The sequence below is a fragment of the Porites lutea genome, chromosome 12 (assembly GCF_958299795.1).
Source record: "Porites lutea chromosome 12, jaPorLute2.1, whole genome shotgun sequence".
Taxonomy (NCBI): domain Eukaryota; kingdom Metazoa; phylum Cnidaria; class Anthozoa; order Scleractinia; family Poritidae; genus Porites; species Porites lutea.
In genome coordinates, this window is record NC_133212.1 from 16,301,958 (window position 1) to 16,320,914 (window position 18,957).

An 18,957-nucleotide genomic window follows, 5' to 3' on the forward strand; every position below is an offset into this window, starting at 1 on the left:
CCAAAGAGAAGCCCATAGAACGATATTACCGTTGAATACAAGCTGGAATTAGCAGCTTTACCAATGCGTTAGTTACGTTAGTTACGTGCATGGTGTTTATTGACATGGATGTCCAAATTCAACTAGATGGTTGGACAGACGAGTGGCCTCGACTGTTTAAAGCCGTGGCCAATAAAAAAATAAATAAGTGAAAAATAAGTTATTAATAATAATAACAACAATAATAATAATAATAATAATAATAATAATAATAATAACGATGATGATGACGATAATGCTTATTCAGCTCATTCTATGCATATGCGCGATCAGTTGAGCTTCACACAAGTTCCTAAGAAATATATAAATGCAACCAAAAAAAAAAAACTAAAAAAACTAAGCTCGAAAAAGCTTGTGGAAATAAAAAAAATATTTTCAGTATAATTTTAAAACGTGGAAGTCTTGTCCCTATGTCCTTCGGATTTTTGTTCCACAACTTAGGGGCCGTAAATGCAAGATCCCTATCGGTCTTCTATGATTTTCTACTCAGTTAAGGAAAGCGTTAGGTTCCATTGCAAGAGCCGCGAATCAAAACAACTGTTTTGTTTCACACGCTTCCCCTGAAATGCTGTACTATAATAATACTATATTACCGACTTGTTTTAATTTGCCGACCTAGACATTATATTTCATTATTTTCTAGTACTGATTCGTTTCTAGTTTTCCCCATTTTTTTTTTTTTTTGCTTTGTGTAGTACGTTTCTTCGTTTTTTATGGAGAAGAATGTCCTGCTTCGCAATGATAAAACCGTACCGCGATAATTTGCGGCGAATTTCTATATAGGAATTGCTGGAATAGGCATTTGCATGATGACTACTTATAATTCTAGCATCGATTTTAAAATATGGCTTTTAACATTTAAAATATTAAACGATTTAGCACCTTAATATTTGACTTCACTCCTTCTCAAAAAACCAGTCGGCTCGTTTACTCCGCTCATCTAATAGATTGCTTTTACAAGTTCCGTCTGTTGTAACCGTGGCTTATAGACACCGCTCATTAAATTTTCATATTATGCACCGATAATCTGGAACAGTCTACCTGATCATATCAAAAACTCTGAATCTGTTTCTACTTTTAAGAAACTTTTGAAAACTTTTCTTTATAGGAATAATTACTGTATATAGTTCCATTTACACTTTATTTACTATTGTAAGCGCATTGAGAATTCTTTAAATGCGCCATAAAAACTTGCTATTATATTTTTTATTAAGACTAACAGAATTTTTCAGGGTCTTGCTTTCTTCTGCAAATTAGGGCTTTTGTTATTTAAACCTCACTGTGATTAAAAAATCTAAATATGAAAGGAAAATCGAAATGGATTCTGGTAGTAGTTGTCAAATGATGCCACCGTGCAAATGCCCTATCATCGGTTTTGTCATGTTAAAAGAATTGCAATCTCAGTTAGAGGCTTTCTAAGGAAGTTCAGAATAATCCAAGGTGGTAGTCCAATCCTGTGTGTATAGACCAAAGCACTCCACACAAAATTTTCCATTACAGCAAAATTTACCCAGACAACGTTGTCAATTCCATCAACCCATATAATATCACATTTGTAGCGTATTTCCTTTTGCATCAAGTCCCCTCGTGTTAATACAGTCAGGGTAAGGTACTGATAACCAGTAATGCAAATTGATAATGTTAAAATTCATGCTGCAATAACACACAAGAAGATAATTAAAGACACTCACGAAGAACACTAAACAAATACAAACAATAAGGTATGAGTTGTGTAGGAAAAATAATGGAAAACTGAAACTGAAAAACTAAATTTTCTCATATTACTGTCCCAGGGTATGATTCATAAAAAGGGCTTCAGAGTAGGGCAAAGTTCAAGTTCATTTATTCACACTTATTCAATTACAATACAACAACAATAAGAAAAAAAAAGTAAAAACAGAGCTAACTTTACATTGAATTAAACATGACAAAGAAAAAACGGGTGTAGGAGCCAAAGGAGCCAAGCTTCCGAGTTGGCTACTACCACAGAGCGGTTACAAGTGGGTACTGGTTGTACGAAGCTATAAGGAGGTTATGACAAAGCTACAGAATTAGACCTACACATCTCTTAATTAAATTTACCGCTACCTTACAGTACATCAACTGGTCGTACGTGTGATAAAATGCTGATTTGACGTTGGCACCGTTTAGTATAAGTTTTTTGAAAAATGAAATTTAACATTCTGAAACCCCCAAGTCGTCCAGCGTCGCTGACTCAGCTAAAATTGAAGTTAGTAATTTGAATTTAAGTGTTATTCATGAGCCATATGAAGCATTTTTAATTAATGTTTTTTTTTTTTAATTTAATAATGGTTTAGCAGTCAGCCATACAATATCCAAGAGGCAAACAAAATGTAAATTGAAAAAGGAAACAACTTCAAAATTGACCAACAGCTGACTTGTAAGGTGATTGCGAGCCTCTTTTAATCATGTCGTGTCCACTCTACAACCTGTCCCTGAGTTTTACAGCCACTGTAACGTCAATTTGTTGCCTTTCTGCTCTTTTGGCCATTCTAGAAAATACAGCAGTTCTTTCATCCGTGCAAAAGATTACTTCGTTACGTAAGACGTCGCGGTATTTTATGATCTCCCTCGCCGCCGGAGAGCTCTTCTCTACAGTAATTGGAAACTCATTTTTATCCGCGTGGCTGATTTTAAATCATTATAGTCACGAAAACGGTACGGCCTTGTGGAAAAGGGAAAGTACAATGTGGTGTCTCACAACCATGGTTACGACATATAACTTGGTTAATGTGGCGTTGGATAGATACGTTGCGATAACGTCGCCATTACGCTACTATACCAAAATGAGCTCCAAGAAGTGTTTGACACTTATTGGTTTCGCGTGGCTTTTATCGTTTTTAAGCGCGTTGGTGGTATACCTTATTCCCCAAGAATATTTACCAAAAGTATGGATTTATGGACCGATCGTGGTCGTATTAATTCCCTTGTGTATAATAGCATTTTGCTATTTTGGCATTTACAGAGCATCGAAAGGCACTTTCCCGGCTCGAGTGAACACCATCGATGCTCAACAAGAATCTGAAAACAAACGACAAAGAAAGACAGCCTTAACATTTGGAATAATAACAGTATTGTTCTTTGTTCTGTTTGCACCGGTTATTATTTTCAACTTCATCCAATTGCTTACAGATGGGATAGAATTATGCGAAAGCCCCACTGTGAGAAAAGTGTGGATTTGCATTGCTGTTGTTTCGTATTGGAGCGCAATTTCTGATCCCTGGGTGTATATGATCAGAATGCCTGAGTTTAGAGCCGCGTGCAAGAAGTCGTTTCCTCCTTTTCGCCAAAATTTATTCAACTTTTCAGTAAAACGGTGCCAAGATCGAAAAAAAGACGAAAGCGAAATTAAAGAAAATGGTTTCCAAGAAACTGGGGTAGTTTACGAAAAGGCAATTTTCGACACAGCTCTGTAATTTCAATGTAAACGTTAGCCAAAGAAATCGGCAGCTTGACAGCCCAACTAAATGGTCAGACGCTTTATCATTTACATCTTGTATGAAGTGAAAGCTTTCAAGAAATACCACCTTTGAAGATCCTGGAAAACCGTGACGGAGGCAAGGGAAAGAACGATAATAATTCACGAAATACAAGAAACTGGTGTATTAAAAAAGTATTGGTTAAAACATTTTAAATCGCCCATCTATAAAAAGGGAAAGGAGGCGCATTGTTTTTGGCGCACCCCATGATGAAGCTTGCAATTACAGTATTTCAGTCATCTGTATTTGTATTTCAGTCATCTGCTAAATTTAATAAGTCGACATCAGTAATTACACGAAACAAAACTGAACAGAAGAAATTCGCGAAAAAGCAAATAAGAGAAAAAGGAATAAGATATGATCAGAAAAAAAAAGATATTTGATCTATGAAAGAGAAGGGCCAAATTGCTAATTTTTAAATGCAGTCAGATCGTTATTTAATAATAATAATATTTTTTTTTTAAAAAAAAGGAACAGCTTTTTATTTAAGTTTATTTTGCGTTTTGCAAATTATCAAATCATATTCTTGACGGAAATGTCTACCAGTAATAAAAAAACAAATAGGAGACGTAAATGGCAAAAGATTGTTTCGCGACTCAGATTTGCTGCAAAAATTGATGAAGACCACATTCAGTGTCAAGTTTAACATGATATGATTTTAAGTTTATCGTAAAAAAAAAACTATTTATTTTTTATTCAACCAACAGCACTGAGGGCAAAGAGAAAAGCACTACCGGAATACAATTTCAGGAGAAAAAAAAGGAAAGGAAGACTTACAAGTTCATCCTAAAATTCATCTAGAATTTAAGAATTGTATGTGTATAAATAATAAATTAAGACCTGTTCAATTTTCCTCGCCTCCACCACTTTTAATGATACCGAATGTTTTTAATAACATACATGTAACCTATATTAGTCAAGAACATTTAATTTCCATGTTTATTTGTTTTGTAGTAATATAATCAAATAATATTTAATGAACTACCGCAGTATGAAACACAAGTTTATGAAAAGAGGCCTTGATAATTTTTTCCTTTTTGACTTTTTTTTTTACGTTACCATAACACATGTACACCTTGTTTACGAAAACAGGGCGCCGTTTAGTCTGGTTCCTTTTACGCTTATTTCCTTCTAAGTTCGATTTTGTGTTGTTTTGTAATCGCATCAGAGAGAGGTCAAAACTGAGTAATATAAAATCCACGATTTTCACGTTACCCATATACATGTACGACACCTTGTATACTTCCCAAAATTTTGGATTTAGCATTGCCTTCGATTCTATAGGGACAGCTGTAATGCCCAGGGCATAAAAAAAAATGGTGAACACGGGGAGCGGCAATAACGAAAGGAAAGTACACAATGTATAACTTTAACAATTACTTCCCTTGTTTAGGGTGAAAAGGCTCTTAGCGAATGAGAAGGCGTAGAATAAGATAAAGACTTCCGTTACAGATAACAACATTAGGAAAGAAACTGATATTGAACGAAAACTTCAGTTTGTGTTTTAACACTTCTGAAGTGATCAATCTTTGATGCAATCGAGGACAGAGATGAATGACTGTCTAGACTTTCTGTGTGAGTGATCATAGGCGAAGCAATAGCAGTTTATAAGAGGATGCAAAATTGCAGACGGCAATCACACAATCCAGTCCTAGATAATTATTATGACTCTGTTTAATTATCAAATATTGCAAGGACGAGATAACAAACGTAGCACAAAATAATGAAAAGGTGTTTGTACATATGGGCCCTAACAACACTCCAGGACAAGAAAAGGAAGACATGCAAGCATTATTTTGTATACAATGTTTCTTTTACATGTAGTTCAATAAATTCTGTGGACAATAATCGACAAGTATAGACTGACCATTGAATAACTCAACTTGTATTCTTGCACTCTATCTTGACAACAATACCATGTAAGCTATTTCAACAATCAGAACTTGCAAGGCCCAAAATTAATGTTCACAAGCTCACAAAATGCGAGAGATTTCGATAATCTGTGAGTGAAAAAAATGTCCACTAGCAAACGTTTGCGAGTTAGAATCATCCATGTCTCCCAAACAAAGGGAAATAATGGTCTCACCAGTTTTCTTTTGGAAAAAAAATCTTACTGGCAAAACTTTGCAAGTGCACTTAAAAGTTAACTTGGAGCCCTGAATTGGCCAATGATACATTGAAATTCACAACTTCATAAAAACACTTAAGGTTCTAACAAATGATAACGTACATGTGGAATCACGTTCACTGTTGAAATGTTTATTGAGGTGACTGACTGTTTACTGTCCACATGCTACCATGTTGCAGCCATTGGCTGTGGATTCTGTAGATATGACATTACAACTGCTGACACAGATAATCTGAAATCAAATATGGGACAAAGTTAGCTATTTACATTTTTATCATTACTATTATTACTTTCTTAATTTTTAGCACAAAGTACAAGACAGTGTACATCTAGGGATAATTTGTGGCTGAGGGGGGGGGCTTGGTTTGGGTTGGGGGAATTGGAGGGGATTTCCCTTAGCTATGATAGAGGCCAGCCCCAGTTACTTCCATGGGAAAAACAATTGAGCCAAACGAAATCGCTAACTGCTTGATTTCCCATGTACTATATTTGAAGAATTGGGAAAATTTCCAAGTTATTTAATTTTAAAATGCTCTTTCAGTTTCTTCTAAAATCATTTTTCTATAATTAACTATTTTCTTGTTTACAGAAAGTAAACAAAAAAAGCAGGGTTTTTTGGTGTGTTTTTTGTTTGTTGTTTAGAAAGTAAAAGTTACAGTTGCAAAAAGTCGCTTGGGGCCACTGTATTCCATACTTTATGAACAAAAACACCCTAAAAAAGAATCACCTGCTTTTAGCAGGTTTTTGAGATAAATATTAGCGATAAAAAATCACAACGTTTCGACCTCTCCGAGGTCATTTTCAAGTGTATAAAAGTTCTCTAAATTAGCATAAATAAGTTAAAAACAAGTTATAATAGATAAAAATGTGGTGAACGCTAAAATGTGGTAAAATATGTAAAAATGTAAAAAGTGCTAAAAATATTTATAAAGTCAAAAAACAATGGAAATAAAACAATGTTAACAAGAACTACTCTAAACAAATAATTTGGCGCGAATTGAATCGCACTGTTTGTTAAGCGTCGGTTTCAGTTCTTGGATAAAAAACATTTCAAAAATAAGACAGTCAAATTTGTTCTGACACTTTCTTAAGATTCTAAAACTTTGTGCGATGTCTTCAGGCTCCATATCATGCTGCTCTCTGAGGTGGTTTCCGATTACCGATCCTTTGTGTTCTTCAATTCGTTGGTGTAGGTGTCGGCACGTGTAGCCGACATAGCCTGAATCACACAGGCTACACTGGAAAGAATACACCACGCATTGTTGACTCACAAGAGGTGGCTTGTCTTCCTCGACCTTAATTTCATCTTTGATCTTCCTACTTGTGTAAACTGGGCTGATGTCTGCATTGATCTTCCTACTCAGGTCAGCCAGCTGTTTACGTACTACGTTTGCTGATTTCTGGTCTTTGAAGGGCAACACGATTCTGATTGGGGCTTCTCTTTTATCAGCCACTTGGGTGTGTGAATCCTCAGACACTTTGGATTCAATGAATTGGCGAATGGTTGACTGCACAAGGTCGTCTGGATAGCGCAGTCAGGAGAAGATCTCTTTAAGGCGTTCACATTCCTCGTGAAAAAACTTCCACGTAGACGAGAGTTTAAACGCACAGTTAACCATGGTGTTCAGGAGTGACCGTTTGTATCTGGCGTCAACGTGACTGTGGTAGTGTAGCAGAAGTCCAGTGTCCATTGGTTTTCTGTAAACCGTGGTGTCTAGGCGGCAACCATTCCTGATAACATTCATTCCGAGAAAGGGAAGCTTGCCATTTTCTTCTAGCTCCATTGTAAAATTGATAGAGGGATGATTCTCATTTAGCAGGTTAGAGGGATTATTCAAATGAACCTTCAAAACTAAAATTTGAAATCAGTGTGGCAGACTGGAGTGTGAAGAGAGATTTGTCAACTGCTCATTCTGTTATTGCATTATAAAAGTAACACTAACGATAATTAAATTAAAAGGTGATCTTACTACTTACAAAAAACTGCTAAACATCTGTTTGGTATCCTCAGATGAGCGTGAATTGGAAAATGTGATGAAAGAACAGAAGACCGCTGCCCATGCTGCCCACTTGAGCTAATAAAATAATTACATTAATGAAAATAATAATGTCAGATAATGATAATAATAAAAATGGGCAGTGAGGGGTACATGTACATGTATCTTCAGTTTTTCCAAGCTACCTTTATACTCGACTAACTGAACAGGAAATGTTCACAGTTTAGTTTATGGTACTAACCCTGTAAGCCCCAAAAATCCCCCAAAAAATTGTCAGACGGACGTCCTTACTGCGCTTTTCACAAACATGCGAATTCTGAAGTTCAAAAGCCAACTGACGATTGCGTTTTTTGCTGCCGTCAATCATCTCAACGGACCTCTTAGGAAATAAAACTTTACTTTAACCGGTTCAAACGGTAATGGTTTGTGATTTGTGATTGGTGGATTTCGATCCGTTTTGTGTGTTTCTGGGTTTCAAGGTTCGTTGCTTGTGATCGTAATTATGATTGACGGCAGCGAAAAATGCAATTGTGAAGGCGCCTTTTGAACTTTAGAGTTCGCATGTTTGTGAAAAGTGTAGTAAAGAATTAGTTGAAAGGGTTTATGGTCAAGTTGTCCAAAAGTCACCTCGCCCGAAGTTGTATCACCCGAAATCACAGTTATGTCACCCAATAGGTTTAGTCAAGCCACCCAAAATGCTGAGTTAAAACCAGGCTCGAAATTTTATCATGCCCAACAATATCCTAACATCCCTATTACCTTTGCGCACTTTTTTCGTCCCATTGATTATAGAATGAGATACATTACTCATATATCGCATTTGTTTTGTTGTTAATCAAGGGTTAAAGAGCCAGAGATATTACACATTTATACCACTTGATTTGTCTCATTATCGCTAAAGAATGAGATATGTTACACATTCATTATGCTTGTTTCGTCTCATGATGGTTTAAGGAAAAAGATATATTAACATGCACTCTTTATTTAACAGAAATTAACTTTGTTTCTCTGTGCACTTCGCCTGAAAAAATTCAGGTGACATGACTCGGCATTTCAGGGGGCTTACAGCCTGTAACTCTGGTCTCTGAGGACACAACTTTCAGGCAACTTGACCGGTTACTGTTGAAAGATCAAAGCATTTTCCCTCTAATGGGTGATCATAATTGTGATAGTGTATTTAATATCCATACCCCCCCCCCCCACCCTCCATCCTGCTGGGTTGAGGACTAACCTTTTCTTCTTACCCGTGAAGATTGGCTAAAATTACGTTTACCCCTGAAGACTTCCATAAAATGTGGGCTTATTCCTGAAGAATATGGGTACTACCCATGAAGAATTTCGTGAAAATTAAAGCTTCACCCCCAGAGAATTCAATATATTTTTTTACTCTACCCCTAAAGAAATCCTCAATTTTTATAACTTACCCCTGGAGAATTCCATGGTTCCTCAACCGGGGGGTGCAGATATTAAATGCAATTGCCCATTAGCCTGTGAACAGGCTCTCTGTTTGGGAAAAGGGTGAAAAAATCGCGAGGAGTGGGAAGGGAAAGGGTGAGAGCCTGTAGACAAACATTTGGGACTGTCATTCCACGGCACCCGCTGCAAGCTACCATTGGCGAGAACACTGACTGGTGACAGGTTTGATTTACATCGCTTTTTTCGTTAGCTCGTGGCACGTGATTTAATTTAAATAATCGCTTGTAAACAGGTCAGAAAAAAACTCATTGGAAAAAGCAGCATTTTGGCACGGGGTCAAAGTTGTGTGTTGCCTACCTACCCCTTTTTTACATGTGCCATTGATTAGCAATTACGAGACAAGAAGGCAGAACAACGGCCTCAAATGTTTGTCTACAGGCTCTCACCCTTTTCCTTCTCTCTCCTCGCGATTTTTCTACCCTTTTCCCAAAACAGAGAGCCTGTTCACAGGCTAATTGCCCATTGGTGCTAGAAGGCCTGGTATTTATAAAGTGTCCGTACTACAAAGGACATGCGTGATCTTTGCATTAACTACATGTATTTCTGTTCAATTTTAACCGAGAAAGGAAAACAGTTAAGCTAACACTCTAAATTCGAGATTGCTCTGAATCTCTAAATTTAAGAAAAAGTTTTCTTATTTTGGGCAAAAATTTAAAGCAAATCATAGGATAAGAACTCTTTTTCTGTAAACAAAAAACAGGCAGTTTGAATTTACGAGAACTAAATCTTAATCTATGATTTGTTTTAAACTTTTTTTCTTAAAATTCAGAGTGTAATTGGCCATCACAAGACCGGTTTCTGCTAGATCGATTTACCTTCATGAGAAGACCGCACATGCTAAATATCATCCCCAGAAGGTTCATATATTCTGGTGTAGGATCATCTGTAGGCTTGTTAGGTACTGGCTTGTACCGAAATATTTTGTTTGGTCTTCTGGGATCGTCTTTAGGCGAAGAAATAGAACTGCCAGCCGGCATTTTGATTGTACGTATCGAATGAAACGTCCCAGCGTGCTTTGTGGGATAACTAACATGGCGGACGGACCTTCGTTCCCAGGGTTAGCGCGTCTATAACTCGGAGTCGAGGCTAAGCTGATAAACAATTTCACCTGCACGCAAGATTACCCACGTGGAAAGTTGGAGAGGTGCACGAAGAAAGATCATGGCGTCTTTGCCGTTAATTTATCTCCAGTTTGCCTTCTATTTAGTTCTTACCCTTGGCTCGATCGCAGCTGGTAAGAATTGTGAGACTCTAGACGGCAAATGGTATAATCAGCTGGGATCTGAGGTTTACATAGAGCATGATGAAAATGGTAGACTCTGGGGCGAATACAGGACTGCTCAGGAGAGATTCAATGGATCTGCGGGCCCTAGTCACTCTGTCCTTTTTGGTAAGTAACTTTATATTTCCTCATTCAAGCCACTGCAATCCTGAGTCCTCAATTGACCGAGGCTTTATCATGCAATTTAATAATCTTTATGTAGTTAACTGAATGTTCTGAAACTTAAGCTTAAATGTGAATTCTTTAAGCATGTTGAGTACTTTAATAGGATGGGAAAATTCAGGGCATGTGCTAGGGACCATGGAATCACGCGCTGCTTTCGTGAAGGTCACAGGTTCAATACATTGCATCCACCAGTAATCTACATTGCAAATCCTGGACTGTGAACTGAGACGAAGTGCTGTTTTTTTTTTTTTTTAAATAACTACAGTGTATACTAAGTCACATGTAATACGAAAGATCTTGATGTGGATCTCCCTTCCAATGTTCCATTTCCAACCTATAGGGCATGATTATTGTTTTCCCTATAGTGTGTCTTTTTGTTTAATTGCATACATAAGAGAAGTCTACCTTAAAATCTAAACACTGACCAACATCAATTTTCTCCTAATAAATCAATAGATGGTCAAGAGAAAGGTTTGTGAGAATTATTAAAATGATCACCAAAAGAACGCCTTGATTTTTTGTCAAATTCTCTCAACAAATTCTTTAAAGAAATGTATTGAGATTAGTTTGGAGAATCTGCATCTCGCTTAAGGTTAGATAAAGTACTCACATCACATGTTGCCTACTGAACACAATGTTTATGGTGGCACAGGTGCTAGGGCATGTTTTACATGTAAATCACATGCTTCATACAGGAGCTTGCTTCACACTTACATGTATCTGGTACCTGTTGATTCATGAATAAAAATACCTTAAAGCCTCCATCAAGCCCCCCTGGGGCTTATTTATTTCAGGCCCATTTGAAGGGGTTGTTTGGGGGGGGGGGGGGGGGTTGGTAATAGAGACAGGTGGCTTATTTGAATAAGAAAGGAGGATGGTATCAGCTCTCCCTAAAGGACTAGAATACAAAGTGGAAAAGCTCAAGTGCAAGAAGGCTGGAGGTCATGCACCTGAGGATCAGAATGAAATCCGAATATCCAGTTTGTAAATAAACCATCGTGGATCAGTCCATTCAAAGTTTTACAGTTGTGATTGATTAATACAGTCCTTGCTTTGTAAGTGAAGAAGGATTAAGGGAGGGAACGGGGGGAGGGGGGGCATAATAGAGAGGGTGGCTTATTAACCTTTTTAACCCTGAAAAGGCAGGGGGGGGGGGTTCAATAGAGGGAGAAGACTTATTTGAGAAGGGGGGCTCAATGGAGGATTTACTGTGATATTCATTAATTTTATTCGCTGCATTTGAAGAGACTTTTTTCGCTTTTGCTTTTGCTTTCTTTGGAAAAGCCTTTTAAAGTACATGTTATTCATCAGTTGACAGTTCTGACTTAAATTGGGTGAAATATTCTGCTTTGACAGGAGCAACACCTTATGACTACAAAGGGGCATCATTTGCTTTCTCTGTAGTCTGGAGGAATGGTTCATCAACAACTGTGTGGACTGGTCAATGTCTTGTGTGCAATGATGGGCATGAAAAGCTTCTTACCTCTTGGCTATTGCGTTCTAAGGTAGATACCTGCATAGACAAGTGGAAGTCAACTATGATTGGTCGAGACACCTTCACTAGATACGAACAGCGTGATGGTCCTCGCAAACCAAATGCATCCATTCCAGAAACCCCGGTAACTATTGAGAAAACAATTAAGACCTGGGATCCTGAAGTCAAAAATAAATCTTGCACCTTAAATGGTGTTTGGTATAATCATTTGGGGTCGGAGATGATTTTGACCCAAAAAGACGATAATACTATTGAAGGAGAGTATCGCACTGCTGTTGAGCGGGAAACTGGAGCAGCTGGAACAAGCCATTCTAAAGTGTTCGGAATCGGACAGCTAGGAGGCCCAAGCAGCACTTTTTCTTTCTTTGTTGTATGGAGAAATGGAGCGTCTGTGACTGGATGGGTGGGTCAATGTCACATTTGCGGTGAAAATAAGACTGAGATTATTGAAACTGGCTGGTTGTTGAACAGTAACATAGAAAAGTGCAGTGATAATTGGAAATCAACATTATTTAATCAGGATAGCTTCACTCGCACTGAACAGAACCCTGGGCCAAGGAAGAGAGATAATACTCATGTTCCTGACAGAAGTGGAAATGAAGCACAGCCCAAGGCTTGTGATGGGTGCAAAAATCACCTTACCTACACACTCTTCAGTTTGAGTGTGATCATTTCTGTTTTACATGTTTACTGGTAACGGGTTCATGTTCATCAGGACCTGGTTCCTGGGAATATGGTAACGTCGAACTCACTAGCCAAATTGTAAGCAATAATTTCTCTTCATCTGCAGTGTAGGAGCATTCAATTGGAGGTTTAAAAAGGCAATGTTGTGCCTAAAAATAGCAAAGAAAACCAGTTTTTCACAACACAACATCAAATTGATCTTCTGAACAGTTTTTAAGGAAGATCAATACCATTTTTGATTAACATTTTAATCCTGAATTGGCACTAAAAATCGACCATACAGGAACCAGGCCTTGAGCTCTGATAATAGTATTTATGCACTATATTATGTATGGGTGGTGAAGGGTAGAGTTGTAGGAAATTGTTGATCTCTTAAGAATAAATGTGGATCTGATCCTGAAAGCTCAGAACAACTGTAATGAGTTTCCAAGTCTTTATACATTTTCTTCCTATTCCAGAGTCTTGAAGGTGCATTGTATGATTATTGCAGCAAAGTCTTGAATTTTCGAACAAGTCTTGGTGTCTGAAAAAGTCTATAGGGTGAAGTTTTCTCTGCTGGTAAAATGGGCTGCCACTGGCATAGCATAATGACTGCTGAATATTCATACTTTACAGTGGCAGGGTTCCTGTGTGGTTCATAATCCATTACCCCAAATACAAGATAAAGCCACACCCAGCATCATGAGATTAAAGTTAGATTGTTCTGGCACGGAAGACTGAGGCCAAACTGCAATGATCAATGTTACCTCACATTTACAGTTACAACTGTAGTTATTTAACCTTTATTTGCTTAGCACTAAAATACATGTAGTAATTTTTTTACTGCTTAGTTATAATTAACTTGAGTAGACAGCTGACATTTGACGACACCATCACTATTTTCCCTGTGAAATGATGTCTGAGAAAGGAGCACAGAAATTCCATATCTGGTTAGTGCTTCTGATTGGATGAAGCAAATTCCAAACAATCAGCAGCACTACCTAGATGTGGGTAGTAGGTCTAGTAGTACGTCCTCAGTATAGTTTTTCTGTGGTCGTTTCTTGGTAGCCTCTCACGCAGACGTTCTTACGGGTTCGTCACGCAATCATTCCTGGGGTAGGAACGCGTGACGAAGCCCTAAGAATGTTTGCGTGGGAGGCTAGTTTCTTGGTGGCATCAGAAAATGTCGGCAGTTTTTTTTGTTTGTTTTGTTTGTTTTTTTTTTTCAGGCTAAATAATTAATAGTAACGGAAAAAATATTTTCTGTGTCAGCAGTAAATGTCTGGAATAATATAACAGTTGTATAGTACTATTGTAGGTTAAGGGCAGCACCCGGGGGGGGGTACTCCCATACATTACCTATTCGGGTATGTGCCACCCAACGGGGTCGTGATTTTAAAGCTCCTGGTTTAGAAAGGGGTATCCATTTCAGAGGCGTCTTCTAGAACCGGGTATAATATTTCGAACGCATGAAAGCTCCAGTTTTGTAAGCAGCCATTTGAAATTATTTAAGGACAGATTGCTTTTAAAAATACGGCTCAATGCGTTACTGAAGCAAACTGTTATACTCTTGTTGCACCCTAGAACGGAGTATAAAAAAATTGGCCCATTTCTAGAACGGGGTATCAGTTTTAGGGCGAATTCTAGAACGGGGTATAAAAAATTGGCCCATTTCTAGAATGGGGTATTAATTTTAGGGGAACTTTTTTTTTAGAACGGGGTGCCAATTTGGAGTCCCGGGCGGCACATACCCACCCAAAAAATACCCAAGTGCCCCCCCCCCCGGGGGGTAGCATTGGTAACTTATTTTTAGCTTGGAGGGAATAGTGAATGAGCCGTAGTTTATTGTGTCCTCATTCAGAAGTTTCAGAACTTATAGAGATCAGTTATCCACTTGAACAACGCTCGATTTGTATAAGTTATATTAGTTGTAATTTATTAATTACAAGCTTCTATTAATTCTTGGATATTTTTTCGTGCTTTATCAGTTTATTATTTAACAAGGTACAATATTTCTGTTCTGAACGTAGGACACTAACTGTTATTTGGTGTTATAAACATATTTCTAGGAATAATGCTTGAATAAAAGTTGTTTTTCAAGTTATATTTGACTGGTTAACCGTTGCTGAAAAATATCGTCCTCAGTGAGAGAGATTCGCGCGCTATGATTGGTCCAGGAAAACATCATATCCCTCAGTAATCAGCCTTCGAGGGTATAGGAAAGAATGGAATTACGGAGTGCCGCGCTGCATGACTTACGGAATGGGATAATTTTTGGGTTGAAGTCACAGAGGCAATGATAAGCATTATCTAGGTTGCCATAGACATGACCTTCCGCGGCCCTGTCACCGACTTCCTTGGCAATACTCAGGTGTTGCTTGTGGAACTCTGTTGCTCGTTGAAAGTTACAGAGGCATGAAGCATTGCTGAGATTACCAGAGGCAGTCCCTTCCAAAGTCCTGTCCCTGACATCCTTGGCAAAGCTCTGGCATTCCTTTTGGCAATCTATTGCTTGTTGAAAATTTCCGAGCCAGTGATAAGCATTGCCGAGATTGCCATAGGCACGTTCTTCTAGTGCCCTGTCACCGATTTCCTTGGCAGTACTCAGGTATTCTTTTTCTCGCTGGATATATCGCCGAGGCATTGATGCATTGCCAAGATTACCATGGGCGCCTTCTTCTCCAGCCCTATCGCCGACTTCCTTTGCAATGTGCATGTGTTGCTTGTGGCACTCTATTGCTCTAGTGCCAGATTGCCAGGCTCGTCCTTCTCCCTCTCCTGATCTGTCGCCTACTACCTTAGATATGTTCAGGTGTTGCTTGTGATTCTCTACTGCTCCATGGAAGTCGCCGAGAGAGTGATCAGCAATGCCGACAAAGCAATAGCAGTTTCCTTCTTCTGCCTTATCATTATCTTTTAGGGTTTTTGCAGTGGATGATATGGTATTAAACTCTGATTACTGATTGGTCAGGGACACCCAACAAAAAATTTTGCAAAATATCTGTTCGGAAGACGATTTGAGATCTAGAATTTTCGGAACATTTGTTGTTAAATTTCTTGCCTGCCAGCTGCCTCTCCTAGGATTTTCGACCCCCCCCCCCCCCAATGGTATAATTGCCCGTTTTTAACGGATTTTTACCCTAAAAAGGTCTTCTAGAATTTTCGGGAGCCTTTTTTCTGGTTGAAATTTTCGAAAAGGCAAGTTTTGATCCCTATAATTTTCGGATCACTAGACTTTCAGCTAGGAAATCCAAACAGATGAAAAACTTTTGGGGGATAAAAATATGCCTATATCTACCGTAAATACTAAAATACGTTCAACAATGCAATGTTTAAGTGGTTTTGAACTATATTCTCGTTGGGTGCCCCTGATTGGTCAATTAAGTCGCGATGTTATTGGTCGTCTGTCAGTTAAGCCGTGATGTTTGGCTATCGAAACGCACGAATGACATTACGAGTCCTCATAGCCAATAACATCATGGTTTAACTGACAGACGACCAATAACACCGCGACTTAATTAATTGACCAATCAGGGCCAGGGGCGTAGCAAGGGGGGCGGGTTGGGGTCCCTAACCCCTAACCCTTCATGCCGCGATAATACGACTGAGCCCGCTGATACACGAGGGAGAGCAGCGGTATAAACCATATACATTCGGTGATCCCCGGATGGTGTAGCCTCTGTGAGCCCCCCCCACCCCCACCCCCCTTTTAAAAATCCTGGCTACGCCTCTGAAACCAATAACTAGAGTTTAATTACATCAACTAACGTGATACAACTCACTTTGACTCTGAGGATGACTCGGCGCACAGGTTGTCGAAACGTCATTGTCAACAACAACAGTCCAACTACGTTCACCCGGACGATCAAACTCAGCCTACTTATGAAATGACCCCTGGGTTCAAATCTTTCACAAAAACTGAATTTGTGAAATGATGGGATAGGTTTGTATATCCAGGTAGAACGAGATAAAAAACGTCTACTTTCTTTCTGGATATACCAACGAATCCCATAATTTCTAAAAATTAATTTTTTTCTGACGTCACGCTTCCCTTCTCTATTTAGCAGCCAATAAAAGTGGGCAGTAAAATCAATAGAAATGAACAGCAGTGTCAGTTCTAGCATAGATTTCGAAGCTGATATAGGCAAAAGCAGCCTAGTCCCTAGGCGTTCTCTCTTGCCCCGTTGTCTACGCGAAGTCTGAAGTCCGGGCGGGGGTACTTACTATGATGGCTATACGGGGAGGCTCCGCCCGAAAAAGGGGACCTTAACTTTTTCAGGCTTCAGGTATATGAAAGGGTAGGGATTTTACTCGTTGAAGTATATTAATAAAGGGTAGGCAAATCTGTCATTTGGGTCTGTGGAAGGGTCCAGAAGGGATAACAGATGAATTTTATGGCTTTATAAAGTCGAGAAAACGTTCTATCTTTGTGATTGATTCCTATTTAAGAGACAATGCATTTACAGTAGTTAAAAGGGATGCAATGTTCTAAACAAGGTATGTGAAAGGGGTACCATTTGTCAATAGAAGGTGTACGAAAGGGGTACTGCTTTTTCGTGAAAAATAGTATATAAAAGGGTAAGGGGTTGGACCTCGGGACGGACCCTCCCCGCATAAACATCTGTTGAGTACCCCCACCCCAACTCCGGGTACGATATCCGCTTCTCTTGAAGCCACAGGGTTTCATAATCTAAACCTCTCCAGTAGTTTCAACGATTGTATTGATTTAGGGAGTTCTTCGCTTGGCTCTTGAGTTTAAAAACCCTTCACAAGCCGAAAGTATTAGAAAACACAATGCACTTTTAAACATTTCTATTTTTTGCTTTCACACGAAACGCAAATGAAGGGATTTTCAATCACTAACAACATATCGAAGTCTGTGATCCCTGGGTGTATGCGATAAGAATGCCTGAATTCAGAGTGGCGCTAAAAGAGCTGTTTCATTGTTCACGTCGACGTGCGAGGTCGAAAAAGTGAGGTAGAATGGCAGAAACTGCCAAAAAAAAGAAAAAAAAAAAGGCAAGTCGGCGACGTAAAGGCGGAGTTAAGCAAGGAGGATATGTCAAATCGAAGACGTGATTGACAAAGAGAAGGCATCTGACATGGTTTGTTAATTTGCTACAGGTGGATTTCAAGCAGATTGAAGAAACCTATTAGGCTATAGCGCTAAAAAAACTGGTTCCGTCAAAGAAAGCAATTACAAGTCGCAGACAAAAAGAACAGAAAGTAATTCTACTGAAAGGGGAAAAAGAAAAGCATTTTTAATGCTTTTTGTTAATTAACCTGTCACCAGACAGGAAAATAGAGTCAATTGACACTGAATTGAAAGAAAATGTATTCGATTAGAAGCACTGTCTTTTCGTTAAGTTAAACTACAAAGCCAGTTTTTAACGCGCTACCCACTCAACTTCAACCATGATATGTCCAAATTTTACAGTGCCCGTTGGTTTTAGCACCGTTATAGCATCTGTATGTTTTACTTTTGGCTGCCTAGCCGCAGTAGAAAACACCATTTGCCTGTTTGTGGTGCACAGACTTTACTCGCTCCGAAAAACTGCGCGATTTTTCATGGCCTCGTTAGCCGCATCTGAGCTTCTCTCAGGAGTAGCAGCGAACTTTTACATCTCCCTTTTGTTAATGCTACATTCTTCATTGGGCAGTGTTATTCTTTGGAAATTTGAATCGGCTTTGTGGTATTTCACAACATCAGTTGTAACATTTAATTTGGTGAATGTTTCATTAGATAGGTACATTGCAATAACCACGCCTTTGCACTATCACATCAAAATGAGCTTAAAGCGCTGCGTGGCGTTAATACTTTTCTCCTGGATTTTCGCTATTCTAGCGGCATCGCTTGCGTTCATAGTTCCTTTAATAGACTTACCCAAGCTATGGATTTGTGGGACGGTTTTTGCAGTATTAATACCCTTCTGTATTATATCGTTTTGCTACTTTAAAATCTACAACGCGACGAGACGAACTTTCCCTGAACGTGAAAATATCACTGATGCCCAGCAAATTGCCGAAAACAAGCGACAGGCAAAGACTTCCAGAACGTTTGTGATTATAACAGGACTATTTCTGGTTCTCTTTGTACCAAGTTTTATTTTTAACTGCATCCAGTTATTTAGCACATCGCTACATAGAGGAAAGGGAATGGAACAGTTCTGCACGCAGTTGAATTCTAACAGAACGGTTTGGATTTGCATCGC

At 38.7% G+C, this 18,957-nt stretch overlaps 2 protein-coding genes and 1 pseudogene across 2 annotated transcripts; 1 reads left to right on the forward strand and 2 right to left on the reverse strand.

The window, feature by feature from the left end:
* Positions 1-5,347: 5,347 nt before the first annotated feature.
* Positions 5,348-10,123, reverse strand: LOC140921702 (PAT complex subunit Asterix-like). Its single transcript, XM_073371714.1, has 3 exons — positions 9,956-10,123; positions 7,645-7,742; positions 5,348-5,899 (listed from the first exon to the last, which is right to left on the reverse strand). Exons 1-3 carry the CDS (start codon positions 10,115-10,117, stop codon positions 5,833-5,835), a joined length of 327 nt encoding a protein of 108 aa, XP_073227815.1. The 5' UTR covers positions 10,118-10,123; the 3' UTR covers positions 5,348-5,832.
* LOC140921763 (uncharacterized) lies at positions 6,416-7,579 on the reverse strand (annotated as a pseudogene).
* Positions 10,124-10,223: 100 nt separating the features above from the next.
* Positions 10,224-13,168, forward strand: LOC140921563 (uncharacterized). The gene is made up of 2 exons (XM_073371565.1): positions 10,224-10,530; positions 11,944-13,168. Exons 1-2 carry the CDS (start codon positions 10,302-10,304, stop codon positions 12,777-12,779), a joined length of 1,065 nt encoding a protein of 354 aa, XP_073227666.1. The 5' UTR covers positions 10,224-10,301; the 3' UTR covers positions 12,780-13,168.
* Positions 13,169-18,957: the final 5,789 nt, after the last annotated feature.

What these genes read in the sequence shown, in the direction of transcription:
- LOC140921702 (XM_073371714.1), bottom strand. Translation starts at nt 10,117, where the DNA reads ATGCCGGCTGGCAGTTCTATTTCTTCGCCTAAAGACGATCCCAGAAGA. An exon ending in TGTGCGGTCTTCTCATGAAG is followed by an intron (nt 7,743 to 9,955) that starts GTAAATCGATCT and finishes TTATTTTATTAG; the next exon opens with CTCAAGTGGGCAGCATGGGC. An exon ending in CAGATGTTTAGCAGTTTTTT is followed by an intron (nt 5,900 to 7,644) that starts GTAAGTAGTAAG and finishes ATTTGATTTCAG; the next exon opens with ATTATCTGTGTCAGCAGTTG.
- LOC140921563 (XM_073371565.1), top strand. Translation starts at nt 10,302, where the DNA reads ATGGCGTCTTTGCCGTTAATTTATCTCCAGTTTGCCTTCTATTTAGTT. An exon ending in TAGTCACTCTGTCCTTTTTG is followed by an intron (nt 10,531 to 11,943) that starts GTAAGTAACTTT and finishes CTGCTTTGACAG; the next exon opens with GAGCAACACCTTATGACTAC.